This window comes from Lithobates pipiens, unplaced genomic scaffold (genome assembly GCF_037356315.1).
Source record: "Lithobates pipiens isolate NorthernLeopardFrog02 unplaced genomic scaffold, aLitPip1_a1.2 Scaffold_19, whole genome shotgun sequence".
In the NCBI taxonomy this organism is placed as follows: Eukaryota; Metazoa; Chordata; class Amphibia; order Anura; family Ranidae; genus Lithobates; species Lithobates pipiens.
Genome location: NW_027507764.1, coordinates 552,048,106 through 552,068,325, shown reverse-complemented (window position 1 = coordinate 552,068,325; position 20,220 = coordinate 552,048,106). Strand labels below are relative to the sequence as shown.

General features: G+C 41.0%; 1 protein-coding gene across 3 annotated transcripts in view; it reads left to right on the top strand.

The window, feature by feature from the left end:
- COL14A1 (collagen type XIV alpha 1 chain) overlaps nucleotides 1-20,220 on the top strand; it is a 258,472-nt gene that overhangs the window by 95,336 nt on the left and 142,916 nt on the right. For all 3 annotated transcript variants that reach the window (XM_077493283.1, XM_077493281.1, XM_077493282.1), the window contains 3 exons: nucleotides 12,651-12,806; nucleotides 15,376-15,495; nucleotides 17,248-17,412. In XM_077493283.1, the coding sequence (XP_077349409.1) occupies nucleotides 12,651-12,806; nucleotides 15,376-15,495; nucleotides 17,248-17,412 (441 nt within the window). The remainder of the gene's footprint in view (nucleotides 1-12,650; nucleotides 12,807-15,375; nucleotides 15,496-17,247; nucleotides 17,413-20,220) is intronic.

The window sequence follows — 20,220 nt, the reverse complement described above, 5'->3', positions numbered from 1 at the left end:
TTGCATATCCCTGGTATATATGATATTATTTGTGTACTGTCCAGGAATTTTCATCATCAGTCATTATGACCAATTTTTGACCATCTTTCCTATACATTACCATAATGTATTGCATGCCTAGGATCATCCTCATGAACAATGTCCTGACTGGACTGCATTTCTAAAGCTGGCAATTTAATCAGGCTGATCCAAAACAAATGAATGGATTCCACCATCCACTCAAGTGAAGTGGATGGAAGTATCCTCCCTCATGAGACATTGGGGGTTATTTACTAAAGGTAAATCCACTTTGCACTGGAAGTGCACTTAGAAGTAAAGTCGCTGTAGATCCGAGGGGGACATACAAGTAAAATAAAAAACAGCATCTTAGCTTGCACATGATTGGGTGATCAGACCTACCCCTTAGATTTAGAGCGACTGCACTTCCAAGTGCACTTTCAGTGCAAAGTGGATTTGCCTTTCATAAATAACCCCCATTGTGTTTTGACTGCTCCACTGTCGGTATACACTGATCAGCAGATGCAGCCACTGATCAAGGAAAAGTTTTCCAGCATTTCTTTTTCAATCTAATGATTAACTTCCTTTGACGGGGGATGGCCATACATGATCAAAATTCAGTAGGCCCCTGGTGAATTTTTATCCATCGATGGCCAGCTTGACAGTGGTCACTTAAATATGCTCTCTGTTTTCAGAGATGTCACCAATACCTAGTGAATGTATAGGCTCAATTCTCAGTGATGTCACTTATCTCTGATGAATTGATAGGCTGCATTCTCAGTGATGTCACTTATCTCTGATGAATGGAAAGGCTGCATTCTCAGTGATGTCACTGGTCTCTGGTGAATGGATAGGCTGCATTCTCAGTGATGTCACTTGTCTCTAGTGAATGGATAGGCTCCATTCTCAGTGATGTCACCGGGGTCTGGTGAATGGATAGGCTTCATTGTCAGTGATGTCACTTGTCTCTAGTGAATGGATAGGCTCCATTCTCAGTGATGTCACCGGTGTCTGGTGAATGGATAGGCTTCATTCTCAGTGATGTCACTTGTCTCTAGTGAATGGATAGGCTGCATTCTCAGTGATGTCACTGATCTCTGGTGAATGGATATGCTGCACGCTCAGTGCTGTCACTTTTCTCTAGTGAATGGATAGGCTGCATTCTCAGTGATGTCACCGGTCTCTGGTGAATGGATAGCCTTCGTTCTCAGTGACTGGTCTATTGTGAAAAGGCTGCAATCTTAAAGAGGAAGTAAACCCTGTTGAGTTTACTTCCTCTTTCATTCCCTGCAAAGGCAAAGCATAATGGACTACTATGCATCGCATAGTAGTCCATTATTTGTCACTTATCTGACACAGGAGCCAGTGAAGTCACCGCTGTCCCCTGTAGTCCGGCGCATCCATCTTCTCGGTGGGGTCTCGCTGCTCCGCCGCTGTCATTCGGCAAAGCCGTGATGACGTCACTCCCGTGCATGCGCACGGGAGCCGACACGCGCGGCATCTTCGTCGTTGACGGTGCCACGCTCAGTGCGCCTGTGCGCCGCTGTCTTTCGGCAAATATCTCCTAAACGTGTAGGTTTAGGAGATATTTCTTGGACCTACAGGTAAGCCTTAAAGCGGAGGTCCACCCTAAAGTGAACCTTCCGCTCATTGGAATCCTCCCCCCCTCCGGCGCCACAATTGCAACCTTTTAGGGGGGTGGGGGGCGCAGGTACCTGTACAGTACAGGTATCTGCACCCACTTCCGGCGTAGATTCTGCAGAAGGTACACCCCTTTCCGCAGAATCTACGCCCCTTTCCGAAAGTCCTCCGCTGCCTGCTGGGAAACACACGGATCCCAGAGACAGCGGGGACCATCCTTATTGCGCAGCGAGACTCGCGCATGCGCAGTAGGGAACCGGGAAATGAAGCCGAAAGGCTCCACTTCCTGATTCCCATACCCAAGATGGCGGCGGCAGCACCCGAGAGACGATCGAGAGATCGGCTTCGGGTGCCGACATCACGGGCGCGCTGGGCGGGTAAGTGTCACTATTTTAAATGCAGTATTTCTAGCTGCTGGCTTTTAAAAAAAAAAAAAAACGGCGGACTCCCGCTTTAATCTAGGCTTACCTGTAGGTCAAAGTGTGTTGTAAGGGTTTACAACCACTTTAAAGTTTAGTATAGAATTTTCAGGGGTACAGGAGCATGCACATTAGCAGGGGCGGACTGACAACTCATGGGGCCCCCGGGCAATAGGAGATTATGGGGCCCCCAGGCAAACAGAGATTATGGGGCCACACAGTATACACAAATACACACACACAGTATAAAATCACACAGGTTACACATACATGTACACACAGTATACACAAATATGTTTCTATTGGCTTAGAAGGTACTGGAGAGGTGGGGCAGCTATAATCTCTGGATTTTTAGACCAAAAGGATATCGGGGGACATTTCAGGTGGTAGATGTAAAAAAAAACACAGATTTTTACATACTGTCCCTGGTTTTAATGAGGCTGGCAACCCTGATGGGGCCCCCTAGTGGCCCAGGGCCCTCGGGCAGTGCCCGAGTTGCTGAATGGTCAGTCCGCCCCTGCATATTAGTTATGAATCATGGTGTGTATACCATAATCTGCAGGTGTCTGTTTCTGCTACATATCTTCCCCTTCCTCAGCAGCTGTCCTAAAAAGCTATCTGAAGCCTTGGCTAGATATAAAAGATGTGTTGTCTGCCTCTTGCCTTATGAGCGCTCCACCGTTCATTGAACTCATCTTAATACAATCCCAAAATGTATCATGTTCTGTGTGAATGAGGAGTGGAGTAGTTAAATGATAGGTCCCTTTTGCCCATTCACAGAATGTGATGTATTATGGGATTGTGAGTTCTGTGAATGGCATAGAGGGCAGAAGGGTGGTGGGCAGCGCAACGTTTCAGTGTAGCTGAGGCTGCCGCTGAGGATGGATTCTGGTGCCTGCGTTAGGACACAGTTGGGAAGATATGTAGCAGAAGCAGAGACCTGCAGATAATGGGATACACATCGTTAGACATAACTAGTGTATGATGCTGTGTCTCAAAATCAATTTATACCAGTGGCGTAACTAGAACCTTCAGGGCCCCGATGCAAGAAACCATGAAGGGCCCCCCTGAACCCCAGCCAGGTCCCTTCCTTCCAAGTCCAGCGGTGGAAATCCAGGGCGTGGTCACAGGTATGACCTTTGTGAGCCCTGTAGTTCCACCACTGGTATCAGTATTTTTTTTCTATTATTTTATTTTTTATTTTTAGGTGCCCCATTGGGGGACTGTCCCTAGGCAGGATGGGGTCCCCGTCCCCAGAAGATGAGGTCCTTTTCTCCAGGGCATATGAAGTTACTGCCCCTAGGTGAGAAGGGGTCCCTGTCCCCAGGGGAGGTGGGGGTCCCTGTCCCCACGTGAGAAGGGGTTCCTGTCCCCTGGGGGAGATGGAGGGGGTATGTAATGGTGTGTGGGGTCCTCTCACTCACCATGACCAAGCTGTAGGCCACACACTCATCCATGTTGGCCTGGGCTCCATCCAGTGTGCTGGACGGGCGATCAGCATATCTCCCAGAAAGACCTTTCATCATCTGTGAATGACCGGGGGAGGAGGGGGGCTGGCAGACAAGCCTGCAGTGTCCTCCGGGGGACTCTCATAGGGCTGAACTGCACCTGTGTGCTTAAAGATTGTTTAGAAGTATGCAGTGCAGTGTGGGCCGGACTCAGGGGGGGGCGGGACTCTGGCTGGGGAGAACAGACATCGGACTGAGTGGCAATGCATGGAGCAGGAGAGGGGTACTCTGAGGAGCCGGCTGAGGACACAGGTCATGCGGGGAATGCACAACTAAAGAGCAGCCAGTGCGATAGTCGAGCATGGAGCTCTCCATTCACCCGTGTGCATGGTGCACTGGTACCCCTAGCTGCCTATGCTGCTGCCGGCCATATGTAGAGGGGGCTGCATGGGCCCCCTGCATCACAGGGCCCGGTTGCGGTCGCGACTGCTGCACCCCCCCCTGATTTATACTAAACTTTAGCTTTAATGATGTCATTGGCCTCTAGGCCTGAGTGGATAGGCTGCATTTTTTAGGGATTTGATGGACTGCCCTATGAGTGATGTTTTTGTGGATGGGTTGCATTCTTAGCTATATCTATCACCAGGGATTTTTTTTCTCAGAGAATAGGTGCAGGAACTCCCCCCTTCTGAGTTCCACCTTGTCTCTCCCCCCTACCAACCTCCAAGCACCATCCCTTGATTCCACCCCCTACCCACCTCCCAGTACTGCCCTAAGTATCATTTGCTAAATAATTTGTATGGAATTTGTTCTTGTCTAATAACAGGAAAAGTCGTAAAAATAGATGCACTGGAGCCAGCAACAAAAGACCCCACCACAGTAATGATAGATTCTCCCAAGCAACAATACATTCCCCACCCACCCTATAATAGACCCCACCCCAGCAACAATAGGTTTTCCCAAGCAACAAAAATTCCCTTCCCAGCAACAATTCCCTTCCCCACCAACAATAGTTCTCCACACAATGGACCCCCCACACAGAAACAATGGACCATCAACAACAAAATAATGCCACCCTCAGCAATAAAAAATCCACCCCAGCAACATTAGACCCCGCTCCTCAGCAACATCAACATATCTCCCAATGGACCCTCCAGCAGCCAGCAACAATAGACCTCTCCCTCAGCAGTAGATCGCTACAAGCACCATAAGACACCCCCTAGCAACAACAGATCCCAACAAGCAATAATAGACCCTCACACAAAAACAGATCCACACCAGTGACCATGAATCCCCCAGCAGACAGCATCAATAGACCCTCCAGCACACCTCTTGCTATTACATACATTTGGTTCTGGAGGTGCCGGAACTGCACCCCCGCACTCCCGCTGAAAAAAAGCCCTGTCTATCACTGTTCTTTAGCAACTGGATATGCTGTATTCTTATCATAGTAAATGGGTAGACTACACTTTCAATTATGTATTTGGTATGATCTTTATTGAATGGATAATCTGCATTCTTAGTTATGTCACAGGATAAACCACCTTCCGTGTTGTCACCTCTCTAGAGAACAGAGAAAGTAGGCTACAATTCCATTGATGCCATTGACTGTCTCTGCATTCTCAGTGAGTTCACGGGTCTCTGTTGAAGTGATAGGCGGCATTCTCAGTGATGTCATCATACTGCTTTCTAGGAAGTGCTTCGTTAGTCACATTCTTTGTGTCTAATGAATTGATAATCTGAATGCTCAGTGATATTGCCACTTGATAAATGTATAGGACATATTCTCCGTGATGACACTGGTTTCTAATTGATGTATAAGTTGCATTCTCAAAAATTGGTTTGGTTATTCCATATGCTAAAGTATGAATACATTTTCTACCCATATAGTCTGACAGACACTGAAAGATATTGTTGTTAGCATATGTCACAAACTATGAGTCAATGACCTTCCTCTAGATTAGCCTTTCTCAACCAGTGTTCCATGGACCTCTAGGGTTCTTTCAGATGTTGCTAGGGGTCCCTTGAGAGGAGATCAATTTCTCCCTCTCAGATATGTAACTACTTACACCAATTGGCTTTTTAGCTATCTTCCACTAACGACCACACTAAAGTACGATAGGCTGTAGATATATGGAGGAACCGAAAAAAATCTGGATAGCCGCACTCCTGATCCAGAGTGCGGCTATTCAGAGTTTTTTCAGATCCTCCATTTGGCTAGTGCAATCAGCCTGCACCTGGGACCCCTACTTGTTTGGAGTGGCCAGTTTCTTGGTGGATCAGCCTGGAGCGGTGGATTTTTCTTTTTATAGGCTGTAGATATAGTTATTATTAGTAGGGGTTCCCTGAGACTGGAAAGTATTTCAAGGGTTCCTCCAGGTTAAAAAGTTTAAGAAAGGCCTAGATGTTCTACTAATCTTTTGTCCATATCCCAGCAGGTTGAAAACAATGGATTCATGGAGCTTTAATAACAATACTTTCTTTTCTAGCATGATCTTTCCACTGCTGAGCTCCAGCCTAATCCATATACTAGACATGGATTTCCCTCTAGACATAAAAAAAAAAAAAAGACATTTCCAGGCTGTCTCGATGGAAATCACTTCTTCAAATCATAAAAGTCATACAGCAGATGGATGTGCTTAGAGATGAAATACCGGTAGATAGATATGAGAAAAAAATATTGTCATTTTATTTGGCTGTCCACTTGTTTTCCCTGTTGAATTATGAATAATTGTATTTCTGTGGATCAGAGTTACCTGTAATTGTATCAAAAGTAGCTGTCCAAAAAGTGTATGTATAGCCAATTTTTTGTTTGTTTTTGTTGTTTTGGATAGAGTAGTGAAGGATTAGAACCCCTGTCAAGTTCCCATTGCTATCTGTGTCCCCACTGGCGAGATTCAACAAGAACAGGAAACAATTAAGAATCCAGAATTTTGATTGGTCAATAGAACAGAAATAGAGGGGAAATCTTTGGGGACACTTGTTTGAGTGACAACTATCCAAGTGGGAAATTCTCCTCACTGTGTAGATTTTCTCTCACTACATGTTGCATCTGATGGGACAAGAAGCGAATGAAAATCTCCCAAAATTTTTTTAAAAAAACAAGGTGTTTAAACCTTTCTAACACTTTCCAAAATGAAAAAAAAAAAAGAAAAAAAAAAAAAAAAAAAAAAAAAAAAATATATATATATATATATATATATATATATATATATATATATATAGTTATGCATATATTTATGCATATACTTTAAGAACACAGCCTATCTCACATAGCCCTGGAACACGCTCCGAGCAAGGAATACACATACTTTATATCTCTCTCTATATACACTATATTACCAAAAGTATTGGTACACCTGCCTTCACACGCACACATGAACATTAATGGCATCCCAGTCTTAGTCCGTAGGGTTCAATATTGAGTTGACCCACCCTTTGCAGCTATAACAGCTTCAACTCTTTTGGGAAGGCTGTCCACAAGGTTTAGGAGTGGGTCTATGGAAATGTTTGATGATTCTTCCAGAAGCGCATTTGTGAGATCATGCACTGATGTTGGATGAGATGGCCTGGCTTGCAGTCCCCACTCTAATTCATGTCAAAGGTGTTCTATCGGGTTGAGGTCAAGACTCTGTGCAGGGCAGCCAAGTTCCTCCACCCCAAACTCACTCATCCGTGTCTTTATGGACCTTGCTTTGTACAATGGTCCAAATCATTTGGTGGAGGGGGGATTATGGTGTGGGGTTGTTTTTCAGGGGTTGGGCTTGGCCCCTTAGTTCCAGTGAAGGAAACTCTTAAGGCGTCAGCATACCAAGACCTTTTGGACAATTTCATGCTCCCAACTTTGTGGGAACAGTTTGGGGATGGCCTCTTCCTGTTTCAACATAACTGCTCACCAGTGCACAAAGCAAGGTCCATAAAAACATGGATGAGTGAGTTTGGGGTGGAGGAATTTGACTGGCCTGCACAGAGACCTGACCTCAACCTGATAGAACACCTTTGGGATGAATTAGAGCAGAGACTGTGAGCCAGGCCTGCTCGTCGAATATCAGTGCCTGACCTCAGAAATGCGCTTCTAAAGGATAATCAAACATTCCCATAGACACACTCCTAAATCTTGTGGGCGGCCTTCCCAGAAGAGTTGAAGCTGTTATAGCTCCAAAGGATGGGCCAACTCAATATTGAACCCTACGGACTAAGACTGGGATGCCATTAAATTTCATGTGAGTGTAAAAACAGGCATCCCAATACTTTTGGTAATATAGTGTATATATAACCCTTACTGTTCTGTTGGGATGCTAGTTTGTGAAATGTATGTAAAGCCAATATTCTTTCAGTTTTGGATAGAGTAGGGAACGGTTGGAACGCCTTTCCATTTTGCTGCTCTTTGTGTTCCTTATGGAAAGTTGAACCCTCTCTGGTGATCCTAGTGACCATTGTCTCCAGTAGAAAAATTTACTCGGAAAGTGATGGGAAAATCCCAAAATTTTGAGCTGTCATGGGGACAGAAGGTGAAGGAAAATCTTATAATGGGTAAACCTGTCCTAGTGACAACTCTCTAAGGACTTGTTCACAGTGCCTAGTGCTGCTGAATGGGCTGCAAAGGATAGCATTACCCAAAGCAGTTCCAAACAGTGGTGGTTGGTGCTTAACTTTTTGGGGGGTTGCAAAATCCCCCGAGGTCCACACTCACCCCTCCACGGTCGCTGCGCCACAGCTTCTCCTCCCGCCCAACCCGATCCGCCTCCTGTCCTGATTGGCTGGGAGGAGAAGCTGGTAGACAATAGCAAATATTGATGCCCTAGTGTCACAATTGGGTGAGTTATGGGTCATGGGTCATCCAGATGACAAAACATGTAGGGGCGGGCACGCGTTTTCACCATCACTTCCTCCGCTTGGAACGCACCCTGGCTCCAGGGCCAATGGAGCAGCTGTGATTGCATACTTATAGCTGGCAGATCTTTCCTAGTGCTGGGATACGGCACAAAATATGTGAGTGATATTCAGTTTGTTTTTATATGGAATTACACTATGTCTGTTTTGTGATCATCTTTCTTTCATGATCTGGAGCACATACGAGGACTCCCAAGTAGGGATGAGCCGAACACCCCAAGGTTCGGTTCGCACCAGAACCTTCGAACGGACCTAAAATTCGTATATGAACTTTAGAACCCTTTTAAAGTCTAAGGGACTCGAACATTCTAAATCAAAAGTGCTAATTTTAAAGGCTAATGTGCAAGATATGCAACAGAACAACACCAGCAATAAGGGTATCTTCAGGTGTATACTGTGCAGGAGGCACACAACACCCACTCTAACTGCTGCAGATGCCTGTATTACAGAAAAAGAACAACACCAGCAAGAAGGGGTAGCTTCAGGTGTATACTGTGCAGAAAGCACACAACACCCACTGTAAATGCTGCAGATGCTTGTGTTACAGAAACAGAACAACACCAGCAATAAGGGGTAGCTTCAGGTGTATACTGCGCAGGAGGCACACAACACCCACTGTAACAGTGCTAGGTTCCCAAGCAAAAAGATACTGTCCCTGCCTATCTTGCTCTTTCCCTGCACACCAACACACTACACAAGGCCACCGCGCTGGTGGCCTTATATAGTGTGGGGCGTGTACTAAACCCCCTGAGCTATAATTGGCCACAGGCATCCTACCTGTGGCCAATTATGGCTCTTTTCGCTGCCAGCGATGTGATTGGCCAAGCATGCGGGGGTCACAGTGCATGCTTGTCCAATCATGAGCCAGCAATGCACTGCGATGGCGTAGTGCATTGTGGGCCATTCGTGCCACACGAATTTGGTGCGAACAGTCCACAAAGTTCTGAATTCGCCGAACAGGCGAACGGCCCGCGTTCGAGTCGAACATGCGTTCGAGTCGAACAACAAGCTCATCCCTACTCCCAAGCCACCGGGTGGATATACATCTATTCCAAAGTCTTGATGATCTACCTCGGCATAAGCACTGCGGGGGGAGTGCGCACTTTGGTGGGAGCCTGCACATTAGGTGTTGCAGTAGTTGTACAAGCACAGAGCACTTTACAACTTTATATTGAATGAACTCTACATGCATGTTATGTTGATGAAATTTTATGCACATTTTTTTCACTGGCAAAATGCTTCTTTTTTAAAATAATAGGGCTATTTCATTTTTCTTCACATTGATGGATTCCTTTCGTTTGATCTCATATTGATTAATTATTTTGATTGATTTGTGAACACTGATGAGTTTTTTCACATGGTTTATGAATTTATGCACAGATTTATCCATGCACTATCAAAAGCATAGCACTTCAGCACTTTATTTCACATATATAAGTAGGAGGCGCGGCAACGAACCACTTCTGCACTAGGGTACAGCACCTTAAAGGCTGCAGCATCCTAGTAGTAGCTAACCACTATCCACATGCACAAAAGTATTTTATTTTTATTCAGTTCGTTTTTCACCACGTTGAGCGAGTGACATTTCTAATGTTACTGTGTTTATGTGAATATCCATGGAAAGAACTTAGCAAAGTTTGGACTGCATATTTTACATTCTGTGGGATATAGTATTACTTTTAGAATGTAAGCTAATTTAATTTGAACAGAGTTCTCATCTCTTCCTGTGCCATATTTCTGCAGCTTTTTTAGGGTTTTTTGAACTGAACCACTTTACTCTTGTAGAGTTAGGTACAGATTTAAAAGCTGTCAGCTATATTTCCTCATCAAATTAATACAAAAAACCCACGTCACAACAATCCTCATGACTATCAATCAAAATACTAAAAGCTGCTTATGTGTGCTAATATGCTAATATGTGCTTATTTTTTTTTCACAGTGCTAAAGATGTCTCCTATACACATAGAAATAACTAATTCAAGTGTCATAAACCAATATCAAAAAAGTTTAATGCAATAACTTAGCAAAAAACAGTTTGAAAACAGTATTCCCCAATGTGAATATTTTTCCAACATTAAAAATATGCACATGAATACATAAAATTAATACATAAATGTTGTAAACAAATATTAACAAAGTGCAATAGTTTCATAATTGAAACGGTCATCCCACTACATACCCCCAGAAGGGATGAGGTACACCCGGCAGTTCTGGGGTAAAGCCGAGCTGGCACCGAGTAGAATTTCCGAATTTCCAAACTTCCGGGCACCCTGGGCACACTCTCCTGTAATGCGAATTGGATGTGAGGAAACCTGCAAATTTAATAAAAAATGGAGCAAATGAAAAGTTTATTGTTAGGGTTTACATATACTTGAAGTTGTTACTAAAGTCTATTTTTTTTTTATTAAAAAACAAAAATGTTATACCCACATGCTCTGTGGTATTGCACAGTGTGGCCTTGATCCTCATCTTCTTGGGTCCCCCACCACCGCCAGTGATCTTGGCTCCTCCTCTTCTTTGCGTGTCTGCTCACTTCCAAGCTGGCTCCATAGACACACGCAGCGGGGCTTAGCCCCACCCCCCACTTCCTCCTCACTGCATTTGATTGACAGCAGCAGGAGCCATTGATTGAGTTCCTGCGTGAAGAGGAAAAAAGGGGAGAAGAGATGCAGCCATGCACAGCTCTGGATCTCTTTCCCCCTCCTTTCCCCTTCACACAGAGGAAAAGAGATTTCATCTCCAAGTACAAAAAGGTTTCTTCACAGTAAGAGCTGTGAATATGTGGAATAGACTCCCTGCAGAGGTGGTTCTGGCCAGCTCAGTAGATTGCTTTAAGGAAGGCCTGGATTATGTCCTAAATGTACATACTATAACTGGGTACTGACAGTTATAGGTAAAGTTAATCCAGAGAAAATTTGATTGCCTCTCGGGAATCAGGAAAGAATTTCTGTCCCTTCTGTAGCAAATTGGATCATGCTTTGCTGTGGGTATAGGATTGTGTATATGGGATTGTATGATTGAGATATATATATATATATATATATATATATATATATATATATATATATATATATATATACAGATATATATATATATATATATATATATATATATATATATATATATATATATATATGTATTTTTTTCATGGTTGAACTAGATGGACTTGCTTTTTTCAACCTGACTAACTATGTAACTATGTTACCTTAATGGAAGGAATACATTAAGGTAAAAAACATATCTAGATTTAGTATCACTTTAAGGACCAGTATCCATTCAAGTCCATTATTTTTTTTCTCTGGTAGACTGCTTTCTCTTAAACAAAATCTTCAGGATTCTCACATCCATTATCCATTTTCAAAAATGCAATGGGATAAATTTTGATACATTTCTATAATATTTAATACACCTTATATGTATAACGTTGACCTTTGTTTCACAGCTTTTTACACTGGTGTTAATATATTTTGTTTATTCCATTTTAGGCTGACCTGAAATGCTGCTTAAAATCAACTTAAAGAAGCAATCTAAAGCACATTAATATGAATTATCAATATATTTAACACCCACAAAGATACTGATCACACCAGATGCCTCGCATGGAGAACTGCCTAAATTATCATTTATTAATATGAATAATGTATACGTATATTTTTTCAAGCACTAAACATAACATTTGTTTTTACAGTTTTCTCACTTCATACAGCAATGCACCTTGTTGCTTTTTTTTTTTTTTTTTACAGGCTTTCATTGGAAAATATCTATTAAACTAATATAAATATAAATTTAAAAAAACAATTGCATGTCAGTTTAATACGTGGAATACAAAATGTAGGGTTGAGTTAAAAAATATAGAATGTTTTTTATTTTTTCCTGCCGTCAGATATTTGATTCTAAATTATGCACATTTTACTAATTGTCAGAAACATTTATCATTTGCGAATATTCATCTACTAAATTTCTAAATTCATGCTAATTAATAGAAAAAGTTAATGAAAATCTTCATTTTTCATACAACATGACCAAAAACACTCTCTTATAGTGAAACATTGGCATTTATGAACATAACAACTTTACGCTTATTATTTTATGCCTTTTAACTAAACAAATTTTTGTTTCATCTGCACACCAGATAATATTAGGAGCTGCCTTGTACTGATTATGTCATTGTCTTCTAACGTCAAACATCCAATTTTTTTCTTAATGCCAAACAAACTAATCCTGATGAAATTCTCTGCCTTTCAATCTTTAGACTCAAAGTTTTCATGTAAGTCCCCAGCCAATGCAGATATTGTAATCCTGGTCGATGGATCCTGGAGTATTGGAAGAGTTAATTTTAGACTTGTGAGAAGCTTCATAGAGAATTTGGTTGGAGCTTTTAATGTTGCTACAGATAAAACAAGAATAGGTAAAGTTGTGCGCCTTTTTATCTAAATATTACATTATTTTTAATTTATTGTATGAAATATATGATGTTTTAGGGAAAAATTATACAATTTCCCCAAAGACATATTGTGTATTCACCAGCTAAACTAGAATTATTAGGTTAAGACAAATTGAATGTTTCTGGTAAGCAGAATTTTCACCAAAAATAGGGACACATAGAAACCATAAACATTATTTGCTTGTTCTATCTTGCCTTCTGCATGAGGTCTTTTTATGTCCTTTTTATCTTTCATGATGTTATCTGTCTTCTCTTTTCTTTGATATCTTTCTACTTGTTAGTTTTTTTCTTCAAATCATTTCTTTCATTTTGCATTGTCTCTTTTGCATGTCTTCTTTGAACTATGTTACATTATGTCTTTTTCTGTTTTTTGTTTTTTTTGTCTTCATCCTTCTTTTTTCATTTTCCTCATTTTTACATTATGTCTTTTTTTTTTTTTTTCTTTTGGTTTTCAGAAAAACTGGTTTCTATTCCCCTTGTCATCTTCATCATATGAGTTTTTCTTGTAGTCTCTTTTATTTCTTCTCCTCCAACTTTTTTATTGTATTTCTTACTTTTCCATTACCTCTCTCTTTTTCTTTTTCTTTTTACGCCTTTTTCTTTCTTTCTGGCATTCATCATATCCTACCATAGTAATTATTTTCTCTATTCAAAAAAGTTAAAGTGTATGTATTGCAAAAACCTTCTTTTTCTTTTTATGTTTTGGATAGAGTAGGGAAGGTTTAAATAGTAATTAGTATAATAATTCTTTACTATTCTTACACCAATATAGTAATTACCATAGTACAGTGGAACTTTTGCTTACAAGTATAATCCGTTCCAGGAGAATGCTTGTAATCCAAAGCACTCGCATATCACAGCGAGTTTCCCCATAGAAGTCAATGAAAACAAAGATAATTAGTTAAGCATTGACTTCTATTACACGCATGTGGCCAGAGATGGGGGGGGTGCCGGAGAGCCTCGGAAATACTCGGGGACAGGTCAGCTGAACTCGGAAAGGCCCAAAAACACTCAGGAATGGAGTATTTCTAAGTGTTTCCAAGTATTTCCAAGTGATTCTGAGTATCCCTGGCACCCCCGCACCTCTGGCCAAACGCGGCACTGCACACCCTATTAGCTTGAATTCTGCTCATTTTGCAAGACAACACTCGCAAACCGAGTCAGAATAAAAACAAAAAATTCCTAGTCTTTCAAAACGCTCGGTAACCGTGTTACTCGTAATAAACCAAGGTTCCACTGTAATTCTTTTCTCTATTCAAAAAGTTAAAGTGTATGTATAGTTTTGGACAGAGCAGGGAAGGGTTATATACCTTATTAATGTATTATTTGCTGTCCTACTGGGGAGAGTTTCCTTCATATTTCATCCCAGAGATAGGGAAGTAAAAGAAAATTTCTACATGGAAATCGGAAATTCCCCTCTTAGATGCCATTGGAACTGACTTTCCCATTGTAGGATTTCCCTTCCCATCCACTTCTTGCCTCTTCTTGTGTCAACTGTAACATTTGGGTATATCTATCACTTTTTGAAAATTGTCACCAGAGATATAAAGAGGGTTAATCTACCTAGACATAGACAGCAATAAAAGTTTAACATACAACTTTTTTTTTACATTTTTTGGATAGAGTGCTCTTATTAGGGAGAGTCACCCTCTCTATATGTCTGGTGACCATTACCACCAAAAGTGAATGTAATGCCGCGTACACACGGTCGGATTTCCCGATGGAAAATGTTCGATGGGAGCTTTTTGTCAGAAATTCTGACCGTGTGTAGGCTCCATCGGACATTTTCCATCGGAATTTCCGACACACAAAATTTGAGATCTGGATCTCAAATTTTCTGACAACAAAATCCGTTGTCGGAAATTCAGATCGTGCGTACACAATTCCGACCCACAAAGTTCTACTCATGCTCGGAATCAAGCAGAAGAGCTGCACTGGATATTGAACTTCAATTTTCTTGGCTCGTCACATGTCACCACATTCTTGACGTTCGGAGTTTCCGACAACATTGTGTGACAGTGTGTATGAAAGACAAGTTTGAGCCAACATCCGTCGGAAAAAATCCAATGGATTTTGTTGTTGGAATGTCTGATCGTGTGTACACGGCATAAAAGAAAATATCAACTTCCACCAGAACAGTAAGAGAGAGGAAATCTTCCGATGGGGATCATAGCGTCAATCAAGGATTTACGCTCACTTCCTGTTTGGCTATGGGACAGGAAATAAAGAGAAATCTCCCCATTGGGTCACAGATAGCAAAAACAAAACTGACAGAGGTTATAACGCTCCCTAACTCTATCCAAAAAACAAGGGTTCTAAATCTTTTTTACTCTATCCAAAGCAAAAAAAAAAAGAAATTCTTTAGATTAAAATGACAAACTTGTACATATTTTAAGTTTTTATATTTTATTGTGTAAGAACAGTGGATATTGTCTTTTTAAGATTTATAAATTGGCAAATGCTATCTAGACCACCGACATCCCTAAGATGTGTCTTAATAGCTGGTTTACTACGTTTCTGTTTTTCCCCCAAGGGTTGGCACAGTACAGTGGTGACCCCAGAATAGAATGGAATCTAAATACATATGACACCAAGGATTCCGTACTTGATGCTGTCCGAAACCTGCCTTACAAAGGTGGAAACACGCTTACAGGTATGTTCTTTGTCATATCTATTTCCATATGCCAGATTAATATTTTCTAGACATAAAAAAATAAAAAATAATGTAAATTGCCTTAAAATTTAATTTATGTTTCACAACATTTAAACTTGCAGCATGTGCTTAACATAGTGGTGACTGGATTATTTAGGATTTTAAATGTAGGGGAATTCACTAAAGTCAGTTGAACTGAAGAACCCAATTGGATAAGTAGTAAAATGTTTTTAATAGTAATAAGAAAGTCCATTCAATCATTGTACTAGTACTGGATATCGTGGCTCATCTATCAAAGAAAATAAAATAAAAAAGAGGTGCACTGAAAGTGGAAAGTCCCATTAAACTATAGATGAACTCCAGGTAAACAGTTAAACACAGATGAAACCCACATATGAAAGCTATATAATATGCCAATGTATTTTATTTCTGTCCAGCACAGCCCTACCTAGTAGAGGATGGGATCTAGTTTTGCTCTGCTGCAGTTTTACTTTCACTTACAGGTCCCCTACCACCTCTACCCTGTGACTGAAATGTGCCACTGCAGTGTCTTAAAACAACATCATGCATTTAAAAAAACAATACAGTTAATGATTACAGAGTCTTGTATATCTGTTTGGAGTTCAACTTTAACCAATTCAGCCCTGGAAGATTACCACCTTCCTGACCAGAGAACTTTTTTGCGATTCGGCACTGCGTTGCTTTAACTGACAATTGTGCAGTTGTGTGACGCTACACCCAAACAAAATTGACGTCCTTTTTTTTTCCCATAAATAGTGCTTTCTTTTGGTGGTATTTGATCACCTCTGCGTTTTTTATTTTTTGTGCTATAAACAAAAAAAGTGACAATTTAAAAAAAAAAACACAATATTTTTTGTTATAATAAATATCCCCTAAAAATATATAAAAAAATATTTTTTTTCCTCAGCCTAGGCCAATATGTATTCTTCTACATATTTTTGGTAAAAAAAATTCGCAATAACTATATATTGATTGGTTTGCGCAAAATTTATCGCGTCTACAAAATAGGGGATAGTTTTACGGCATTTCTATTATAAATTTTTTTTTTACTAGTAATGGCGGCGATCTGCATTTTTTTTCAGCACTGTGACATTATGGCGGACACGTCGGACAATTTTCACACATTTTTCCGGACCGTTGGCATTTATACAGCGATCAGTGCTATAAAAATGCATTGATTGCTGTAAAAATTTCACTGCTAGGGAAGGGGTTAACACTAGGGGGTGATCAAGGGATTACTTGTGTTCCCTAGTGTGTGTTCTAACTGAAGGTGGAGGGGACTGTGTAGGGGAGATAATAATAGATCGCTGTTCATACTCTGTATGAACAGACCATCTGTCTTTTCTCCCCTCAGAGAACCAGAAACTGTGTGTTCCCAGTTCTCGTGTGCCCTAAGCGATCGCGGGAGCCTGGCTTTTTAGTCGCGACTGAAGGGCACTCACATTGGCTCCGTGGACAAGCAGGGGGCGTCTAGTGGTCAAAATTGGAATTAATGTAGCATGACAGCGATTTGCATGACAACCGAGCCATGTTGCTGCAGTAAAACTGCCCTGCTAGGCTTACATTTGCTTGACACAGTTAGTTTCCTTTACATTACTACAAATAGCATTGATATCTTAAATTTCGTATATAAATGATCAGCAGGTATATTATCTCTGGCTATGTTGTACTTTTTTTTTATTAACACCATGGCAGTGTTATTGACATGAGATAACCCTATATTTATTGTAGGTCTTGCCTTGACATTCATTCTGGAAAACAGTTTTAAGCCAGAAGCAGGAGCCAGAGATGATCTTCCAAAGATCGGTATCTTGATTACAGATGGAAAATCGCAAGATGATGTTATCCCACCTGCCAAAAGTCTGAAGGATGCTGGGATTGAACTTTTTGCTATTGGTAAACTTTGTTATTTTTTTTATACATTTATATACATTTATATAATCAAAAATGAACAGAAAACACATTTTGGCTTGTTTAAAGTATTTCAGGTTCATTAGTCTATCAAGTATTACTTCCCTGCCCAGTGAATGAACATAGGTTTCAAGTTTAGTAGAGTATGCAGCTACCATCCTTCTCTTAACCACCCAGATAATGGCCATACTACCCAGACTAAAGCTGGCCATAAACATAAAGATTTTTTTCTGTTTAGCCTGCAGGCTGAAAGTATAATCTAACAGCTTCCTCCTTCCATTCTATATAATGTGGGTGGCCGAATCTGACACTGTGGCTTTTATATTTTGACTGTTGGCCCTTTCAACTGTCAAAATACCTAACCACGCCTTCATCTGATTGTATGTAGGCACTGTTTGGTCAACCATTTTTCACCTAGATCCTTTGATTTTTTTCATAAATGTTGAGCGGGAGGGGGCCAAAAGGGCCACTCACTGGGTGAATATCAACTGGTTTATGAGAACAGCTTTGAGAAAGTGCCGACCCACCAAGTTCATCATCAGTTGCAAATAAAAGAAAATCTTTGTACGAATGCAACTCAAATCACTGCTGCTTCAGTAGCTTACTAACAGCCCTTGTACACACGGTCGGAGAATCCGTCGGAATGTGTCCTATCGGACCGTGTCGTCGGATAATCCGACTGTGTGTGGTAAGCATCGGATTGATTCCGTCTGAATATCCGTCGGACCCAATTTTCCAACATGTTGGAAATATTTCCCGACCAACTGGGCCGGTCGGACATACTCCGATCATGTGTAGAGAATTTTGATCGGACCAAGTGCCACGCATGCTCAGATCAAATTCCTACATCAAAGCTATTGGCTACTAGCCTGAATGTAGTCCCATCATAATGAAATTACGTCATCACGTTCTGAAAGATCGGATGTTTCGCCAACATTGTCCGACCGTGTGCATGCAACAGTTTCGGACAAGATCCGACGGACAAAATCCGACGGGCAAAATCCGACGGATTTGGTTGTGGAAATCTCCGACCGTGTGTACAGGGGCTTAGGGTGATATAGACATAAGAACCCCATAGAAAGGGATAATCAGAGTCAAATTTGTTTGTAATGCCGGTAAAACAACAATACCTCAGCACCTGCTAAATTCAGCGTAGTCATGAAAATTGGGTCAAATGGGAAGTCAATTTTCACCACATTCACTAAGCCAAGGGGAAATTCTGTTGAAAAATGCAACATTCCCTTACAAAGTGAACATTTTTTTTTGGCTTTAGTTAATCAACCCTATAGTCTATTGTGACTGAACAATTCACTCATGTGCCTGGTTTGCTGACAGCACTAGCAGTCTATTAGTAGCATCTTAACCAGCCATTCCCAGTTAGAGCCGCCTGGAACTCTAGGGTTCCTTCAGAGGTTGCTAGGGGTTCATTGAGCTGTGGCGGTTTGACCTTTCACCTGATGGTGCCTATATATTTCCCAGTCCAATTCCACTTGGCAGAGCCAGCAGAATGGCACCAGTGCTTTTTTAGCTGCCTGTAAGGGTTGCATTATAATCCCCACTGTAGGCAAAATATTTTTCCCAATGATCCCCAGTGTAAGGGACATTCTTCTCTATGATCCCCATTAAGGCGTTTCAGCTGAGGTAACCTAAAAAGGGTTCCTCTGTTATAAACTGGTTGAGAAATGCTGGCACAAACAGTCAGTTGCTGCAAAGGCCTAGACTTTTCCCCCCTTTGGACAAACTATTCTTGGTAGACCAGCTTCCTTAGCTCTATGACCTATGAAGCCTGGCTGGTTCTGGTACTGGAATATAAATGCCTAATGGTGATAAAATATTATTTTATGTTGCACTATTTACCCTATCATTTTAGTTTCAAAAAGTAAGATAAAATTTGGGTAAATTCCAGTTTAGCATGGTAGGTCTGTTTGGAGACTGCCTCATGCACTGGACTTTAAAGTATTATATTTCCTTTATTTGAAGCAGAACATTGGCCCATGGATGATGCTTTTTCAGTCGCTGGGCCTCCTCTGAGGGGCTGAGACTTCTTTAAGCACACTAAAACGTCCCAAAAATGACTTGTCTGAAGTACAAGGGATTTCAAACAATGAATTTTGGGAAATCTATGCAAACAATCTTATTGCAAGAGGTAACAGGACTGGAAAAATTCTATGTATACATGGGTAATTAAAACATCACAAGGACTTTGCTAAACCTTTTGTTAAGCGCTATGTGCAAAGAAATTCCAAGGGAACATTGCCTGAAGTCTCCTTACCTGCACTTTGCACTCCAGTAAAGATATGCACAATGAAAGAAGCGTAGTGTTTTTAATATATCCAAAGCAATAACCTATGCAGACTTAAAGATGTACAGTAATAAAATACAACAAAGGTTTAAACTTTGTAAAGTCAGGGTTGAGTTCATTGTCATTAAACGTCTTGTGTTATTAGGGGCTTTGAAGAGGCATGCAACAAATTTCCTGCCTGGAGGAGTTGCTTTGAAGTGTGACACCTTTCAGGCACTGAAAAAGTAATACAATTTTCCAGTGAACACACCATTTAAGATGATGACATATCCACAAAAGACTAATGACAGTCAAAACAAATCAACACAAAGTGCTGAAAATATTTTTAGTAGTTCAGACATACTGAGTGCAATACAAAGCAAGCTGTGTACAATGGCTGTACTTTGCTAGCATTTAATTACAACAAAATGGTTGCAACGCTGCTTCAGTGAAAATATCGACATACCCATGCAAACGCCCTGGGACAATCTGAGTGAGAGACAATTCACAGT